The sequence below is a fragment of the Anas acuta genome, chromosome 2, assembly GCF_963932015.1.
Source record: "Anas acuta chromosome 2, bAnaAcu1.1, whole genome shotgun sequence".
Classification (NCBI taxonomy): Eukaryota; Metazoa; Chordata; class Aves; order Anseriformes; family Anatidae; genus Anas; species Anas acuta.
Genome location: NC_088980.1, coordinates 62,823,775 through 62,841,881, shown reverse-complemented (window position 1 = coordinate 62,841,881; position 18,107 = coordinate 62,823,775). Strand labels below are relative to the sequence as shown.

Genomic DNA, 18,107 nt, shown 5'->3' with positions numbered 1-18,107 from the left:
TTAGCAGTGTAAGAAAGGTTAATAGAGTTTATTGGACTTCTAATAGGGATAATTATAGCATTTCTGCACAGCCCATATGCATCAAAAAGGTAATTTCATTTGTTTTCCTATTTATTCTTCCATGACTAAATTCAAGGCTTTCTACCTCCAAACTCATTTTCATTCATGAGCCAACTACCTTCGCCATTTACTTTGACAAAACGAAGAATTTTTATGCAGCTGTGTAGCATATATAAAGGTACTGAAGCTTCAAGACACAGCAACACGCTAATTTCTCTAACGGGATGTCTTTTGTTTTACAGTCTTGCTGGCCAGAACATCCAAAGAGAAAGAAAACCTCCATGCCTTATCCTGCTGTTAAAGAGTCCACTGAGTAGCATTTTGTGGGGTTGCTGTCTCCATGCCAGGCTGGTTGTTCTTCGAGCATAGTGCCAGCAGGACTTGGGATTTGATGGTGGCTGCAATGTCCTGACATGGACCAAGTGCAACAGTTCACGTTGTGAGAGGAGGAGGAGGAGGAAGAAGAAAGAGACGACAGGCCCAAGGGGATGGTCCTTAGAGAATATGGCAGCAGCTCTGTCATGCAGCAGACCTGGCTGTGGCCACTTGGATGTTCGCTGTCTTTCGATAGTTTAAACAATCAAAAATTATTCAAATGTTAACTCTGCTATGGCCTATGTACGTGAAATAAAATAAATCATCCCTTCCCCTGTGCCTTGAACCCCAATACTCAGGGAAAGACCAGCCAAGTCACCGAGCCTGAAGGGGAAGAAGAAAAAAAAAAAAAAAAAGGAAAAAATACAAAAATGTCATCATTCAGGAGTACTACACTGAAGGGAAAAGCTGAGGACAAGATTGCAATTTGGCATCTCACTCTGAATAAGGTCATCTTGAATTGACACCATCCTCTGGGAAAGGAGCTCAAGAAAATGAGCATGTAGTAACACAGGAAGAAGAGGCTTTGTGAAAGAAGGCCGCAAAGAGAAAAGACAGTCATCATCCCTTCCTCTTTCAGGAAGACAAGAGGACATGACAATGCACGTCACAGCTCAAGATGCAATCACACAGAAAAATGTTAAGAACAGCTTTCCCAGAAAAGCAAAGTGTAAGAAGGGAGCAGACAGGAGCATTTCAAACTTTCCTTTTGCCATTCGAAGAAGACCAAGAATATGTCAGGCACAAACTTTACTCTTAGCCCTGAAGCACGGTTTAACAATTGAGATGAGCACCTCAACACAGGTGCTTCCCTCTCCCCTGCAGAGGGCTGGGGACACATTCCTCTTTCCCACAGCCCTGAAGAGCAGTGGAAGAATCACAGAACAGCTTGGGTTGGAAGGGACCTCAAAGATCATCTAACTCCAACCCCCTGCCATAGGCAGGGATGCCATCCCCTAGATCAGGTTGGCCAAAGGCCCATCCAGCCTGGCCTTGAACAGCTCCAGGGATGGGACACCCACAGCTTCTCTGGGCAACCTGTCTCACCACCCTCACAGCGAAGGGTTTCTTCCTAATGTCTGATCTAAATCTACGCTCTTTCAGCTTAAAATCCCCTTTAGATAGGGCTCCTCATTCTATCACTGCCTATAGCTAGATCCTGCCTTCCCAACGTCTGAAGGCTAGCAGAGCCCATGGGCTGAGCAGGCAAACGGCCACCAGCAACTGCTCGCCTCCTGCCTAGCAAAGAAACCTGAGCTGTTTGGGTTCAGCTCCAGGTGTGTACACAGCATTGGTGGACTTTTTGTTTGGTCTCAGAGCAGTCAGATAAACCCGCGCTGCCTCACCACACAGCGAGGGAGGCAGAGCCGGGGTGTCAGCCTCCTGCGATGAGTAAGCAGGGACGGCGGGCACAGAGGCAGCGTGACGAGGAGTTTGGTAACCTCACGGGGTGAGCCAACACTCAGCTGGGATCAGCCCCGTCAGGAAAACACTACAGTGAGGAGTTGGTCAACACTGCTGCCAGCAACCTCTCCCGTGGCATGCAACCCACCTGCAGGGGTGTCCGGCTTTGCCTTCCCTCCCTCCCCACCCCCATCCCAAAACACAGCAGTGTTCAAAAGGCCATTTCAAGAAGGGGAACACCCATCTTGTCTACAGGATGTGACAGGCAAAAGGGATGTGGGTTAACCGGAGGGGGTGCAGCAGCATGCCTCTGTCTGCCAGGGCCTTGCAGCCAGCCCGCAGGCACGCCACACAGCCCAGGCTTCAGTCTCTAGATTACAACTGGCCGCACACTTGGTAGACGTAGCTCCAATTAATCCTGTTATTTTATTTTTTTATGGGCTATCTTCATGGTTTCTGAACTTTCAGAACTGGCAATGACTGAAGGTTAGGGCCCAGTCCTGTAGAGGTGACTTCTATATCTGTATGCCATTGATTTAGGATGGAGCTGGCCGGTATTCGTGATTAAAACTGTTCACGGGTTCCAGTGATTAGGAGGAGACACCCTGAAGAGGAGACAAACTGCTGAATGGTGTGCACGAGCTCCTCCATCACACCTCCCTGTACCTCAGACCACATCCCACTCCAGCCTCCTCTCTCCTCACATCAAGTCCTTTAGCACTGCACAGGCCCACAGATAATAAATAATATCACAAGGTGAACAAGAGGGAAAAGAAGCACAATCTGGTGTACTGGAAGAAGCTCTGACTCCAGTCTGACTTCACTGCTTGAAGGCAGGAAAAGGGGAAATAACCTGACTGGGATAAATTTGCTTTTCATCCTTTATCTGCTTTGTCTCCTTAGGCTCTCAAATGCTTCAAGAACTGTACAAAATCTGGAGCAGTAATGTTCACTCCTGATACCAGTCAGGTTAATCTCAATGCCACTTGAGATCAATAATACAACTATCACTACATCATGGGGATTATAAATAATGTAATCCAAGCTTCCAAGGCTAAATTTCTGTGCTAAATTTCTGCCCTTGTAAAAGACATGCACGTATAGAAATATATTTTTTGCCCAGCATTTTGTTTTCTCATTGTACTTGTGTTTGGGAAGAAAAAAGGCTGGGAAAGTCCTTTCCTCCCTGTTCTATTAACCTGCTTTTATTTCCCCTGACTACCTGCACACAAAGAAATAGCAAAGCAGCAGCAAATCCCCCAAATGACTGCAAGCAGGGTCAAGAGGGAATGTTTCTTCATGCTGAAAACCAGAAGGCCCACAGTGCCAAAAGTTTGTGCTTCTTGATGATCGGCCAGTGAGCAGAGACATTGAGCCCTGCCCAGAGGCAGCCCTGGTAGCTAAGCATCACTTGGAGAAATCCATGGAGCCAACCACTCGTACCACCATCACGCCACACAACTGTCCTCTGCCTTGGCTCATCGCTAATTCAGGGTTACGTTATTCCCATGAACTGCTGCTTGTGTTTCTGCACAGAAAGCAAGCCAGAGAACATGCTATCCTCCATAAACACCATATTCTGCAAGGAGGAGGGGATTAGGGGGAAACAATGGCAGAGTGTCTTCAGCAAGCTGGAAGCAGTCCCAGCTTCAAACTTCACAATGACACACAGGAAGAAGTTCTGAAAGCTTCCCAGTCAAAGAGTACCCCTGCGTGCCAGGCTTGGGGATGTCTGGACATAAGAATGGCCTTTAAAGCATAAGGACACAAGAGCACTGCACGCAGACAGTGCCTGTGAATGCAGAGAACAGTGGCTCAAGCTCAGCTTTTTTTTTTTTTCTTCCTCTCCTTTTCTTCTCCTCTCTGGCATTCAGTGTTAATCGTGTTGTCCAGCTTCTTAACCTTATTTAGGTCAGAGGCTTCAATGCAAAATAGACTTAGAAACACAAACCTTCTGTGGGAATGAGAAAGCCTGCTTGGCCAGAAGAGGAGCTCCCCAGATATTAAAACTGAAGCACAATCGTACTTCAGAAAGTGATGATGGGAAGATACAGTGCTTCATGAACTGGGTTGGGCTCAGCCCAGCAGTGCAGTCTTACACCTCATGCAGCTTCACACATGCTTCCCATGTTACAGGGAGAGCTCCAAGGCCAATAAAGTAGCTCTTAGCATGCTACGTGCATGATGTGAATCGGAGTCAGGTGGATGCCTACCAAGATGTTCCCCGTGGTTTCACCCCAATGTTCTGCCAGCTGCTGCGACTTCATGCCTTCCTCCACCCCAGTGTGCTGCAGTACACTTTCTTCTCCAGCCTGAACAGGTGATAACCCCCCAAAAAACAGTGATGAAGTGGCAAAGAAGGTAACATAAGGCACTCCTAGTGAACATAAGTGAGAACATTGCACTCTGCGCCCTGGTGACTGTTTTCCTGGATCAATATTGGGCTTAAAGTAATATAAACAGGGCTCTGGTGTTTTTTTCCTCAATGGTACTTATGCACCTGCTGGTCTACAAAGTACATGAAGTGGAAATTACATCCCTTTTACAACACTATTCTCATTCCCATTTCTTGATTATTCTGAGGATAAACTAATCATTGCTACACAGCAAGCATTTCAGGTTATTTGAAGAGGTGTGATTTATACTGGTTTTGTTAACGTGACTGCCTCCCGAAGTTATGTAGTAAAATCAACCTATAAAAACAACCAAACTCTTGATTTAACACCTATAGGCAATAACACAGTACTAAAATATCCAGACTGCCATTCAGCACACTCATAAGACAAAGCGACAGTATGGAAAAGGGGATGTTAAAACAGGGTGTCAGGGAAATGCACAAGTGTTTGACGGGCTGCAGCAGACAGGAGGGTGGAAACAGGGAATAAGGAAACTACACAGACGTGTCATTAAGCAGCATTTTCCAAGTTCAATTTGTTTCCCTGCTGGAGTTCAGGTGGCACTAAATGGAGAAAAGGTTCAACAGTTCTCCTTTAGCATCAATTATTTTTGCAGTGGGAGAACTCCACATGCCCGTGCTTCCCAAGCTGCCTGTGATGGTACGTGGCCAAGCATCTTCCTCCATCCTTGCACCATAGCAAGGCAGAGCAGCCTGCAGCCTACCACAGGAGGAGGGAACCAGCTGGGTTTGCTGAACAAGGAGCCCCAGCTCTACCAGTCTCCGTGATTTCTACCAGTCCCAAGTTACCACCTGGGAGGTACAACTTGAACCGAGCACCAGCGGTAATGAAAATGGTAGCAACAACCTCTGTGCTTTCCTGGGACAGTGGACTCAAGCTATTGCAAGACCTTTGTTCCCAGGCACTGTGAAATTGCCTCGCAGTAAATAGAGTGTGCAAAGCTTATAGACAACATTTGATCAAGTCTTTGGGATACAATGACCCTGGGAAGACCTCAAAATTAGGGAAAAAAATCCCTGGGATAACAAAAAACCAACAACAATAACAATGTAGACACTTCTGAAGTCTCCTGCAGAAGAGTTTTCAGATCATACTTATGTTCCCAATGAAAAACACACTTATATACCAACTAGGACAGTACTTCCACTTAGTGTTGCTCTGGCTATAGACTTCAAAGAATACCCTAAAATGCACCATTAGGTATTTTAAAGTCAGGCCATAGAGCGTTTTGTATGGACAACTTCAGACATATTCCTACAAATACCAGGATTTAGCCAAATCAAGCCATATCTACACACTGATGATGAATGACACAACCATGACAGAGCTGATATTCCTTCAGTACTTTCTATTTTTAAGAGACATGCTTAATAGCACTCTGTGCTGAAGAACTGCTAGACAAAAAGATCCTCCTGATATAAATTCATCAGTCTTTCCTCCCAGAGTTGATGTCTCCAGGCACTATCTTTAGTAAGACAAGATGCATATGAAACAGCAATCGTGAAGTGGCACTGCAGCTTGGCAAAACCAGAAAGGCTCAACTGAAGGCAGCGAAATAGTTCTGGGTGGTTGTGCTGCTCAGCTCCAAACGTACATACAAATTCCTTTTGGACAATCACTCTTGCAAGATAAAAATAATTCCATGTCCAACACGTCTGGAAGTTAAAAGTCCCATCTGAAGAAGTTTAATCCCATCTGAGTAACAGAAATTTAAAACTTAACTACTTTCTTCCTTCAAAGCAATGGTACAGGAGCCTCCTCTGTTTGCCAGAATTTGCAATACCCTCCAAAATAAAGTCTACACTTTTCAAGCAGGTTTTGCCTAAAACTTGAAATACCTTAAAAGACACCGATTTTCAAACTGCCTGCCAAGAGGCTTCAGAAGAGGAGAAAGAAATACTGCAGCACATCTTGGAACAGAAGACAGTGTTAGCATGATTTTGAGGAAATGTCAAGAATGATCAAAGGGAACTTGAGTTCTTGGCCTTGCAGGCAGGTGGAAGATAACACAATTCAAGCCTGGTAGCTTGAAAGCAAAGGCTTGATCAAAACATACTTGGGCTAACTGGAAGCACTAAAGGTGTGGCAAGCCAAGCGAAGCCAACAAAAAAGGCTTTAGTTCAGTAGGCCTGGAGAGAGGATGAGGAAGGAGGGGGGCACGTTCAGGTTAGAAGAGCAAATGTAAGGGTCAGATCAAAGATAGAGGTAGTTTCCTTTCAACTTGAGAATTGATGGACAGATTATTGTGTATCTTCTTACTTTCATTTGCATTTTGCCTAAATGGGCGCACAGATGTGCACTTCAGAGCTCACAAAATCAGCTTTACACAAAGCAGAAAAAAAAAGTCAAAATGGGACTTGCAGCAGAAGGTGAAGTGAGACAAACCACAGCAAAGTCCAAGTGCTCTCAGTTTAAAAAAGAAATGGGAAATATCACATGCTTAGATAGGGCTTTTGCTTGTGCAGTACAACCTTTATCTATAGGTAGTTTTTCCAGCATTTTTATGGCCAACAGCTCTGTGTTGAAGTTGCACAAATATCTATTAAATCCATGAGCTGTTGACTGAGGACTGTTCAGCCTCAGAACTTCTATATTGTCCCTTAAGCCACAATTTCATTTTCTGTGTTAATACTTCCATCACTGAAATTGGAAGTGATTAAGAGCAAGAAATTCAGATTTTTTAAATTATTTTTTTGGTAACCAAGGAACAATCTTTTTCAACAGATCCCTGTGAGATACGTTGGAAGCAAACCCAAATTTCCACTACCTGGATTCTTGCCTATGGTAAAACCCTGGCTGCCAGTTTTTGGGTTCAAACCTCCCTCATCCCCTTCTGCTGCAGAAAATGAAGGTGTGATACCATCCTGCTCATTGCTCAACAGCATGTTTTCCTTAGGGAGGCCAGTGCAGAGGACAGTTGGCAGTGCTCGTAGTTTGCTTTGCATCGATTATGAACTGGGAATGTAAACACAGGGAGAGATAAGGGAAGGAGCAGTACAAAGGAACAGCAGGAAGATGTGGATAGACAGAAAGCCCAAAACTGTTGCTGCCAAAATCATAGCTAAACTCCAGCTGGCCCGTGTAACAGTTGCAAAGCCGAGTCAGGTGCTGCGGCAGCATTTTCCTGTTCTCCAATGACATTTACTTTCTCTCTTAATTCAACAGCAGCTGTGACATTTTGTAAGCAGTGGGAACCTCGGGTTGCTGCAGCAGAGTTCCTCTTCCACGTGGCGTGGTGCTGGTGTGCACCTTACCACCGCCACTCACACACACCACAATAGGAGAACAACTCTGAGGGGTCACTAAGGTGGCCCTCCCTCGTGCTGGTGGTCCCCAGCTCTGCGGGCAGAGGATGAGCCACATCTGCTTACAGCAGCTGAAGATGGTGTTACCACCACAAAATCACCACCTTGCTTACGAGGCAAGTGGTTCTGAATCAGATGGTAGGGGTTGTTCCCAGCTAAGGATAATCCCCCCCCGTAGGAATTCACACTTCTACACATTTCTGTCTGCTTACAAGGAGAAAGGAGGAACAAGGCAGTCACTTTGTGCATTATGACCATGGATTTCCTTCATATACATTAAAAAGCAACACACTTGAATATTTTGCAGTTAATTTTTCAGCACCAAATTAGAATCGCTTCTGGCATAGCACTCTGTGATTTGGCGGCAATAAGCTAGCGATGAACTTGGTCTTACTTGCTTACAGAGAGCACACAAAGAGACCAAACAGGAGCCCTAAGTTAGCATCTGCTATGTATGCACCAGCAGGCCACTTCCAGCTCAGCAGAAAGCTGGCTAACATCTCCACCAGCCAAACCTCAGGGAGGTCATTGATCGGCAAGTGCCACGAGCAGCGCTGGAGAAAAGGCCATCGGAGCGGGGCAGCGTGCGCTCGCTGTGACCACAAGCATATGACGGACAGACCAGCAAGGGAGAAGTGGAGAAAACTCAGCTATAAATAAAAAGAAGCCAAAGGACAACTCCCAAAACAAAAGCAACAGCCTCTCTGCGCTGTACCCAGGAGAGGTTCATGCTCTTTTCCCCTTGTTAGGCGAAAAAAGGGCACATAATTTTTTGCAGAACTAACAGCATATTACAAGCACAAGGGATTTAGGGCAGGAAACCTGCCACCACACCACAAAGCAAAATCCTTGTTGATCAATTAGCCGTTCACTAACCCATTAAAAATTAGCTCAGCTGTGAACAATTTAGACAGCTGCCATAGCTGAATCCTTACAGCAGATAGACAGCTTCACCTGAACCACTTAAAAGAAAGGAAAAAAGGCAAGCAGAAGGAAACTTCCCAATTCCTTCTCTTCTTCCTCATCCATATAAATCTAAGGCACGAATTGCTCCCAGGAATAGCTTTGTCTGGTGGGACTTAGTCCAAAAAGAGCAGGGGGGCATTACTGCACTGCCTCACAGTCCCACACAGACATGGGGCAGACAGACAGCCCACAGAGCACCGAGGTGCCCTCACAAACCAGAAGTGAGTATGCCAGCATTAGCTAGAGGAACCCAAACCACATGAGCTGGCTGGGATGCTGCAAACAGCCCAGCACAACCCAGCTCCGGGGGGAGAGAGCCATGGATGGAAACAAGGTTAATTAGCTCAGCTGGAGCCCTGGAAAAATGCAGCACAATGCCCGGTCTGAAACTCACCTGAATTGTTCAGAATAAAGCTGGGTATCTCCGAACAGCCCCGCGTTGCCCCGTTTAGACAGTCACTGCAATGAATCAACACGCCCTGGAGCGTGGTCCATGGAGTAATGCAGCACTTGAGTAGGGGGAAAAAAATAACTCAACATATAGGTCGCTGGGGACTGCCTGCTGGACTCATCCCGCTGCAGATACAGCATGTTTAATAACCACAGCAGGCCAGCACTACCATCTATGACAACATGATCTCAAATGTTCTTTTCCATATGAACTATTTTTCTTATTATTCATGCGCTGTTCAACTTCTGGAACATCTGGCCACGCAGGGGGCACAATCAGGGTAACCATCTTTCTCCAGTAACCTCTTAATTACCAGCCTCTAGTAATTTTACCAGCAGCACTGGAAATAACAGTGCAGGGCTGAAGCCTGGCTCCTGCCTTTAAAACCTCCCCGCCATGAGGATGGAAACGAGGTCAGCAGGGCTGATCTTCCCAGCTGCTCTAAAATATGTGTCGTGCTGGAAAGCAGCACCCGACTTGACCACGGAGTAGACGTGCTGCCCACGCCAGGGGAGGGAGGAGCAGACAACCCCTGGGCAGAGGGAAAGCACATCCTCACCTCTGGCACGGGAGAGGAGCTGCTCGGGAGGTCTCACCCGCACCTTGCCAAAGCTTTTTGAGCGCTCAGACACTCCTTTGCCAGCAGCATTATTCTCCAGTGAATCAGAGCTCGCAAAGTCCCCCCTTGTAAAAACAAAATAAAAAAAATAATCTGGAAATGAAATAGCAATTGTGTTCCTATTTTTAACCACCGTTATTAATAACGTGCCACAGTTCTTGTCTCCATCGCCCCACCATATAATAGCGCTGAGAAATTACTGCAGCCGGTTGTAATTATTTCGTGAGGCCGCTGTGCTTGCATATGTCAGCTTACACCTGCGCTGCTACGAAGAACAAAGCCGTTTAAAAATAAGTTATATGCACGCTATAATCTGTGTCCTATCAACTTCTCCCTGCTCATCTGGCCGAGCCTGGAAATTGTTATTTGGGCAGGGCTCCCAGTGACTTCAGGGAATGCTAATTACAGGCTGGAGCAGCACGGCTCTCCTACCAGCGCAACGGCAACAGCCACGCTGAGCCGACCTCTGGCAGCAAGGAGGGTGCAGCTGAATCTGTAAATCCAGCATTTACGAAACGTCCCTGCTTAGCACAGCTGGAGATCACAGCATGAGCTGCAAGCCAGGCCAGCACCTGGCTGCAGAGACGGTGTTTTCCCCTAGTTAAGCAGGGCTGACCAAGTTTCCACTCGCATGATGTCAGGAATTTGGGGGATTCAGTTCCCATGTTCGTAGCCCCTTGGCTTGGCTTGCCCCCATCCTTTCCTGGTAAGGACAGCAGCACCAGCACCTTTTGCCTTCAGGGGTGCTCCTGTTGCTCTTCTTAAGCTGCAGCTACAAGACTACTGCTCCCAGGGCTGTACTGTGAGCTCTCTATACTCAGGCAGCGTAACTCTTCTGAGAAGCCAAGCAGGATGAGGTTATAGCCTTGTGGTCCCTGAAGCAGGCAATAAAACACTGATTACTTGCTTCACCTGCCTGTCACCGCAAGTCAGCTGATCCATTCGATATTTGCTGTGCAGGATACAGCAAATCCTGCAGAAGTAAATTTGGCAGCTCAGATTTACCAGAATACCTGCAACCTGCAACTTGAACCCAGTGATGTGAAACAAACATGCAGAATAGCCCCGAAGGCATGGATTGAAACTATGCAGACATTAAGTGCTGCCAGATGTATCGAGTCCACATGTTGGAAACGTTATCTGTATATAACAAATGCTCTCCTCGCTGATCCGTTCCATTTCAGTCAGGCTCTGTGGTACAAACAGCAGGGGCAGGGGAAGATCAGAATAAAAGTCAGGGGAAAAGTAGGTTTTATTTTCCGTGGATGAGCTGACCTTTACCTACGCTGTTCTTCCAGCCACATTCTCATCTTTAAGGGTGGCACACAGGTAGAAAGGGCTGCTTAGGGACAGTTGCTCAGATGTTCAAGGAATAAGCTCAGTTACACGTGAAAGAAAGCCAGATGCCCTGATCACCCTTTAAAAGAGAAAGTCCCTGCAAAGGTCACAGGGTTAGAGGACAAAAAAAACAACAGTAACAACAAAACCCACACAAACCCACCCCAATTTTTGTCCTCAGAGGTATCATGAGATGCAATTGAATGGCTTGACATGCATCTCTACTTGCAGTGTTCATAACGAAACCTCTTTGCAAAGTACGCCTAGAATATACCATCTCAAAAACCCCTTTATTCTCAAGCGTTTTCCTGGAGTCGCAGAAGGCAGGATTTCCTACACATTACATAAGGAGGGGAGGGTGCATTTGTTCTTTTGCAGTTTAAGACTTACTAGCACAGCCGAGTTACTTGAGCCAGGCCTCTTTCCTGCTCTTTTATTGCAGGGGAATTATTCTTGGCAGGGCCCCAGCACGGCATTAGCCTGACGGAGAAAAAACAAACAGACACAGAAAGAGACACAGAGCAGAAACACCTCAGGGCTCTGCCGGGTCGCCGAGAGTGGCGGTGACGGGAGAGAAATGACAAATGCAGCCTGGTGCCGAGCCTCTGGGGCATGCAAGAGCTGCTGCTACTACTACCAGATGCTGTCTGTGTGGGGGATATGTTCCCTTTCCATCATTCTGCTGGGAAACACGACCACAAAGCAGCAGGTTGGAGGTCCACCACCTGATCCTTCCTAAAGAAGCAACCACTTTCTCCTCGCCCTTGGTCCCTGTAGGCTCTCCCAGCTTGTTGGGGAAGAGGTGTTGAAATCCAAGCATTACCAGGGGAATGCCTGTCCGCCCACCGCCTTTTGGGAGGCAGATTGGGGCTGAGCTTCACCTTCCTGCAGCAGGAGCCCTCACACAGGTCTCTGAGCAAAGGAAAGCGAGGGACAGCATACCAAATTCTTACCTTACAGACCTCTCTGCTGACGTTAAACCCAGCTGCAGACAGCTAACGGGTCGCAGTGCTGGGGGAAGAGGGGCTGGCATGTTGGAAAAGGTAACAGACAAGAACCAACAGGGAAACCATTCCAAGAGGAGAGGGAAATCACAGCCTCACAATAGCACCTGTGTTTGTTGCTCTACAGCAGTTTGTGCAACAGGTGTTAAGGCTTCATTACACACATTTTGCATCAGGAAGGGCTAACTGCACCAACAAGCTGAGCTTAGACAGCAGCAGAGGAAAAGGCCAGCCTGAGTCGCCTGACATCTGGAAGGAGCCAGAGCCACGGTCCCTGGAATGTGAGCCCCAACCCTAGCGCTTCATCATCTTCCCACCACATGCTTTTTTTTTAATTAGTATTATTTATTTTTTGAGAGAGCGAGGGTTCAAGAGTGAGAGAGTGAGGCTTTCAGACTGTCAATTTCCATTTACTCAATTGCAAAGTATCATTACAAGGGAAAAAAAAAAAAAAAAAAAGAGTCTTCAAAAAGTTCCTGCTCGGTACTGTGAAGCACAACTTCCACCAGTTGGAAAGCCTCCCCCACAAAACGTGCTGGGGAACATGCACAGCTAATTGCTGCCCTCAGCTACAAGCAAACTTCCAAGCAAGCAATTAAACTAGAAGATGTATCCCCAGGGTGCTCTGTGCATCAGCTGGCACAACACTCACCTGTGTCACCCTGCAGTCACGCAGCACATCCAAGCCAGAGAGAGCAGTCGTGGGGTGCCACAGCAGCCACGAGCTCAGTTTATGGCCAGGAGGGAGAAGTTTCATGCAGGTATGGATGAAGAGAGGAAAGCATTCGCTTCCCTCAGGTAGGGGACAACCCTCGTGTTCTTCTGCTGACCTTGGCCAGAGAAAACATCTCCACTGGGGCTGCAAATCCTCCCCATGAAGAAGCAGGTGCAGGTGCATTCGATCTGAACTCGCCATGCCAAACTCATGCTACTTTTTTTTTTTTTTTTTTGAGGTGCAAATAAACTGTTGGTGACTTCTCCCCAGCCTCGAGAGCTGCTGGCAGCTGGAAGAGACGACCTGCAGCCTGCAAGGAATGCCAGCTCTGTCCTGCCTTAAACAAATCCCACATCTGCTGTACCACATCTGCAAGAAATGCCATGGGTTTGGGCAAATTCACCCACATTTGATACTTTAATCCAATTAAGTGTCATGCTCGCCTCCACATTCACCATGTTAATCTTCTAAAATTACTCTCTACTCCTCTGAATGAAAACACTTCTGTCCTCCACTCCAAACACAGTCATAAACATAGATCCTTGAAATATAAGAAAGAGACTGAGGACCTTGCTGTATTTCTCTATTTTCGTACCGCAGTGGTGGATTTCAAAATAGCTTAGCAGTAGCAGTCATACTCACTTATTTGGTACACACTCCTCTTGCTGCTATTCTTAAGAAATTTAGCACTGTGGGGAGAGTGTGGAGTATATTTTCCCTCCTCCAGCAGATTTCTCTGTGTGAAGTTTGACCTTTTCTTGCCTTATTTTTTTCCTTAAATGAAATAAAAACAAATGAAGGCATTGTCCTTTTCCCTTTCTGCAACACTGCTCTCCCAGTGCAAAGGCTGCCCAAGGCTTGAAGAAGCTCATCGTCTGGCCTCACCTGGAAATGAGCAGCAATTCCCCTCCTTGCTAATGCCTGAAAGAACAAGCCCAAGGGGTCTCAAAGCTATTTGAGGTGAACCAGACAGGAGGGAAAAAAAGCCACAAACAAGAAAGAAGCACTAAAACCAGCATTTCAACTGGCATGAGAGTCCCTGGACAGAGATCTCCAGCTCAGACTAAGATTCCTTGCAGCTCCTTAATGTTTTTAAAACCGTCTTCTTGACATGCTGCACATTTTTCCTGGATTTAGAAAGCTATGGGAGGCAGGCTGTCACACATTCTGCCACAAAGCAACCCTCCAGCCCCTGAGACCACACAGGACCGCACGGTACGAGCACGCAGCAGCACGCTTATTTACATGCAGACAGTGGTGCACAAAGTGCATTAGCAAGGCAGGCAGGCAGGCAGACGCTCCCACAAGCTAAGCTGTCAGGCTAAATAGCCTTCAGATCCACCAGAAAAAGCTTTGCTGCTCATGTTTCCAGCTAGGACCAAGTATGGGCCATCCGCTGAGCTCCTTAAGCACGCACCTTCCATACTGCACTGATTTTGGTAGGCTGAAGCACTGATAAGCCCTGTGCAATTATGTTTTCTTGACTGAAGAAGCAAAAGATTAGTTAGTAAGAAGTAAAAGATTAGTAAGAAGCTGATTCACCTGGGCAAAGATTAGTTTGCAAGTCATTTTTATCAGTTTCCAGGGTCCAGGAAGCTGGGGCTGGGAGGCAGACCGAGGACTTCACACACACAGGCAGCTTCTGAGCTCTGCAAAGTTTGTTTTACAGCTACAAAGCTCCACAGACTGCAGCTACACAGCACGAGCAAGAGGAAATTCCTTCTCGTTGCTCACTGAGGTGCTGAGTAAGACTTTTCCTAACATATACTTTTATTCCTGCATTGTGTCCACTTCTCTGTTCCCACATTTACTTTCCCAGGAAGCTTTCACAGGCCTGTCTGTGGATGCACATCACTCACTCATTTCTTTCCGACTTACCACAAGTGTGGTCAAGTACAGAGAACAATTGCCCCATGCTCTCCCCATGTGATTGATGGTATTTGTGCAATTAAACGGAACAGCATGAAAAAACTCCTTGTAGCAGGTTCCTTGAAAATCTCAAGGTTTCAGAGAGCCCACTCACACCCCCCAGCACACCCGCGTACCTGCTGGGTTAAGCTGGATAAAAAGTGCCATGCAGGCTAAAAAATAAAACAAAGCAAAACAAACAGTTATGATCACACTGCATGCACATGCAGGCTTATTTTATATGTCACTTTCTTTGCTTATCCTTTTTAACAGGCGGGTTGTTTTGGATGCCCCACCAATGCTGAAGATGCAGAAGTGGCAGACAGTTAACACTTGACCAGACGAGGCTCTAAGATGAACAAAGGCACAGAAATCCCCAAAGCCACTTCTCTTCCAGAACTGGGACCTAATAATCCTAGCTGGGCTGTCATCCCCATTTTGGCTATCGAGCAGTCGTGGCTGGAGTGTGAGAGATGCTTCCCGTGTCGGAGCATCAGGCGCCCAAACAGCACGCAGCAGGGCAGGGGGAAAGCAGCACAGAGGTGTCCCCGCCCAGGAACACGGTACCACGATGCAGGATGCCAAAACACTGTCGCTGTCTTTCTAGCATGCCTGACCTCTGCCAGCACACCGACAATAGCTGTTATGCAGCACGGCAGGACAGTACCAGAGAAGGACAGGCCTCTCGGCACTCCCAAGGATAACAGTTTGTCAGCATTTCCTTTCCCCACCGTATCCCCTCTTCAGTAGTCTGAGAGTCACCTGTCTGTACTGATTTCCAGCTGGGAGTTTGAACAGAAGCCAGAGAGCAAAGTAAGCTTCCCAGTGCCATAAACCAAACACCAGACCCACTGGGACAGATTTAACACGTGGAAAGGAGAGGGCAAAAGTTACTGTGAAACCCTCATTGCATTCTTACGAACTTATAGAAAGCAGAGAATATAGCAACGAGGTATTTTGGCAGAGAGATACCCCCAGCTCTGCTATGTGCCTACCTTACAAGAATTGCTCTTGGCTTCTCAGCCATGAACAGGAGAAGCACTATCCCCCTTTAGTAGCAAAGGTCAGCCCAGCCACTGACCACACCACAAACAGATCTTGCTCCATGCCCATAAACCCAGCGAAATCAGGGCTGGCTGGCTGCGCGGAGCAAGTGTCAGCAGCCCAGCTCTCCCCAGCAGGTGCCCTGCCACCAGGGCAGAGGGAAGATGCAGTGGGTTTGCACCAACCTGGCACGGGGGCAGCCCAGGGAACTGACCCACACCTTGCAGATGAGCAGCACCCCCAGATTAGCAAGCACCCGATGACTGCTTGTTAATGACCTGTGTCACCCTCATGAGACAAGCTGTGGTATTCCACGCTCATTACACTGCCCAAAACGTACTGAGTGTGCTCTGAAGTCTTTTGATTTCCCTCCCCCAATGAAGAGTGGGTCCAAGAGAGGGCAGACTACAGCCCCAACACTGAGGTTAAGGAGGTCACCACCCAAACAAAACTTTTTTGAGAAGAAACACTGGAAGGTCTCAGCTTGGCAATGAGAACATAACTGCTGCAAGGCTCTGAGAAAGGCAGAAGCAGCTCTGTATCCAGCCTCCCCAAGTGGCACTAAGATGCTTGGGAAAACACTGTGAGAAACAGGGTATACACAGAGCAACCCTTCTCCTGGTATTCCCTCCTGGCTTCTGGTAGGGAAGACAAGCCTGTAACTTGTTCAAAAGGCTCGCACCTTGATGAAGAACCTGTCCTCGACCACAGTAACAAGTCTTAGCAGGCCCACTGCGACCAACCATAACAGCTCAATCTTTCCCATACTGATGAGCATAAATACCCATGCACATCCTCAGGTGGGCTATCACCTTCTAAGGACTACGGTGGCTCCACCATGGGACAGTGACTGCAGCCCCAGCATTAGGACTCAATCAGAAATCCACCACAAGAAGCAGGAAGCATTTAATAATCCCAGGAAGCAATGATGCATGCAAAGTACCAGGATCACAATGGGACATTGCACTGCTCTAAAACCCAAAAGGCATCGACCTAGGATCCCATGGGAAGCTGGGACTACCAGACAAGCGCTGCCTCTTACCTGTTCTCCAGCAGAGTCATGCAGACGACCTCCCGTACGCCCGGGTTGTTGGCCTTCTCAACGGAGCAGCTCTGCAGGTTCCAGGTGGCCACCCTCAGCACGGGTCTGCCGTCCCTCAGCCCCCCGAACATCTCCACCGACGGGCGAGTGGAGATGATCTGGGTTGGGCCCCCGGGGGGAAAATCCAAGTCCTCGCTCTGGAGGCTTAGCGAAGTGGGGCTGGGATGAGGCTTAGCCGTGAAGTTGAGGCCACCATTGGTGTTTGTCGAAGGGGGCCGGGACCTCTCTGCAAAAATCTGATGCCTGATTTTGTCTAGGAAGGAGGAGTTGATGCAGTTCATCCTCACCAGGTCCTCGATACTTTTGAAGGGCCCGTGCTCCTTCCGGTAGTCCACGATGCTGTTGGCAATCTTCTCCGTGATGCCGCGGATGCTCATGAGCTGTGCTGGTGTGGCGGTGTTGATGTTGATCTTGGTGGCGGACAGGTGGTGCTCAGAGGCCGGGTCCTTCCGCAGGGAGCTGGGCGAGTGCTGCGCCGAGCTGCCCTTGCTGCTCACGCAGATCTCGAACTTGACCTGCTCCAACTTGGCCGCTCCAACCCCGCTGACCAGCGCCAGGTCCTCCACCTTCTTGAAGCCGCCGATGTACTCGCGGTACTCCACGATGTTCTGGGCCACCACCCGGGTGACCCCGGGCAGGGTCATCAGCTCCTCCTCCGTGGCCGTGTTGATGTTGAGCCTCTCCTGGTTGACCAGGATGTTGCTGAAGTTGCACGCCGCGCTGAACTTGCGGCTGTGGCACAGGTCGCCGGGGTCCCGGGGGATGGAGCGGTGGCAGCCCAGGTTGCCCCCCATCTCACTGCCACCACCACACCGCCGAGCTACCCAAGCCGAGGGGGGCTGCAAGCCCGGGACTCATGGACCCCACGGGTGCCTGGATGGTGGGGGACAGACCCCAAAACGCTCGGTCAGCAACCACAGAGTACTCCCGCACCCTTCTTCTTCTTCCTCCTCTTCCTCCTGCGGGTCCACCAGCCGCCCGCTGTCTGTCCGCCGGTCAGCGGGGAGAGGCGGCCGAGCTGCCCCGACCGAGCTGCCCCCGCCTCCCTGCCCGCCCCAGCCCCGCAGCCCCCGCCGGCTCCTACCGCTGCCCGGCCCCGCCGGCGGTTGTAGGAGCTCGGCGGCAGCGCCCGCCCCTCAGCCGGCCCAGGCGGGGCCTGGCAGCACCACCGCCTCCATCCCCGCCTCCCCGGGCGGAGGAGGGGAGACAGGCGGCGCCCGCCGCGGCCTGGCCGCCGTGAGCCGTCCCCGAGCCCCCTCCGTGCACTTAGCCACCCCCCTGGGGCACCCCGTGAAGGCTCAGACCCAGCCCCGCAGCTGGAGGGGCAAGAGTTAGTTAATTATCTCCACAGGTTTTGGTTTGCTTCACGCAGTTGCATGTCTTGGTGGTGGTGGTTCAG

At 48.7% G+C, this 18,107-nt stretch overlaps 1 protein-coding gene across 2 annotated transcripts in view; it reads right to left on the bottom strand.

The window, feature by feature from the left end:
• The window catches only part of EEPD1 (endonuclease/exonuclease/phosphatase family domain containing 1), a 61,711-nt gene extending 43,894 nt beyond the window's left edge, over positions 1–17,817 (bottom strand). Inside the window, exons 1-2 of one of the 2 annotated variants that reach the window (XM_068670431.1) lie at positions 16,649–17,817; positions 11,326–11,415 (exon numbers count right to left, since the gene is read on the bottom strand). In XM_068670431.1, the coding sequence (XP_068526532.1) occupies positions 11,326–11,415; positions 16,649–17,502 (944 nt within the window). In that variant the 5' untranslated portion in view covers positions 17,503–17,817. The remainder of the gene's footprint in view (positions 1–11,325; positions 11,416–16,648) is intronic. The other variant, XM_068670433.1, reaches the window with a different exon arrangement.
• Positions 17,818–18,107: the final 290 nt, after the last annotated feature.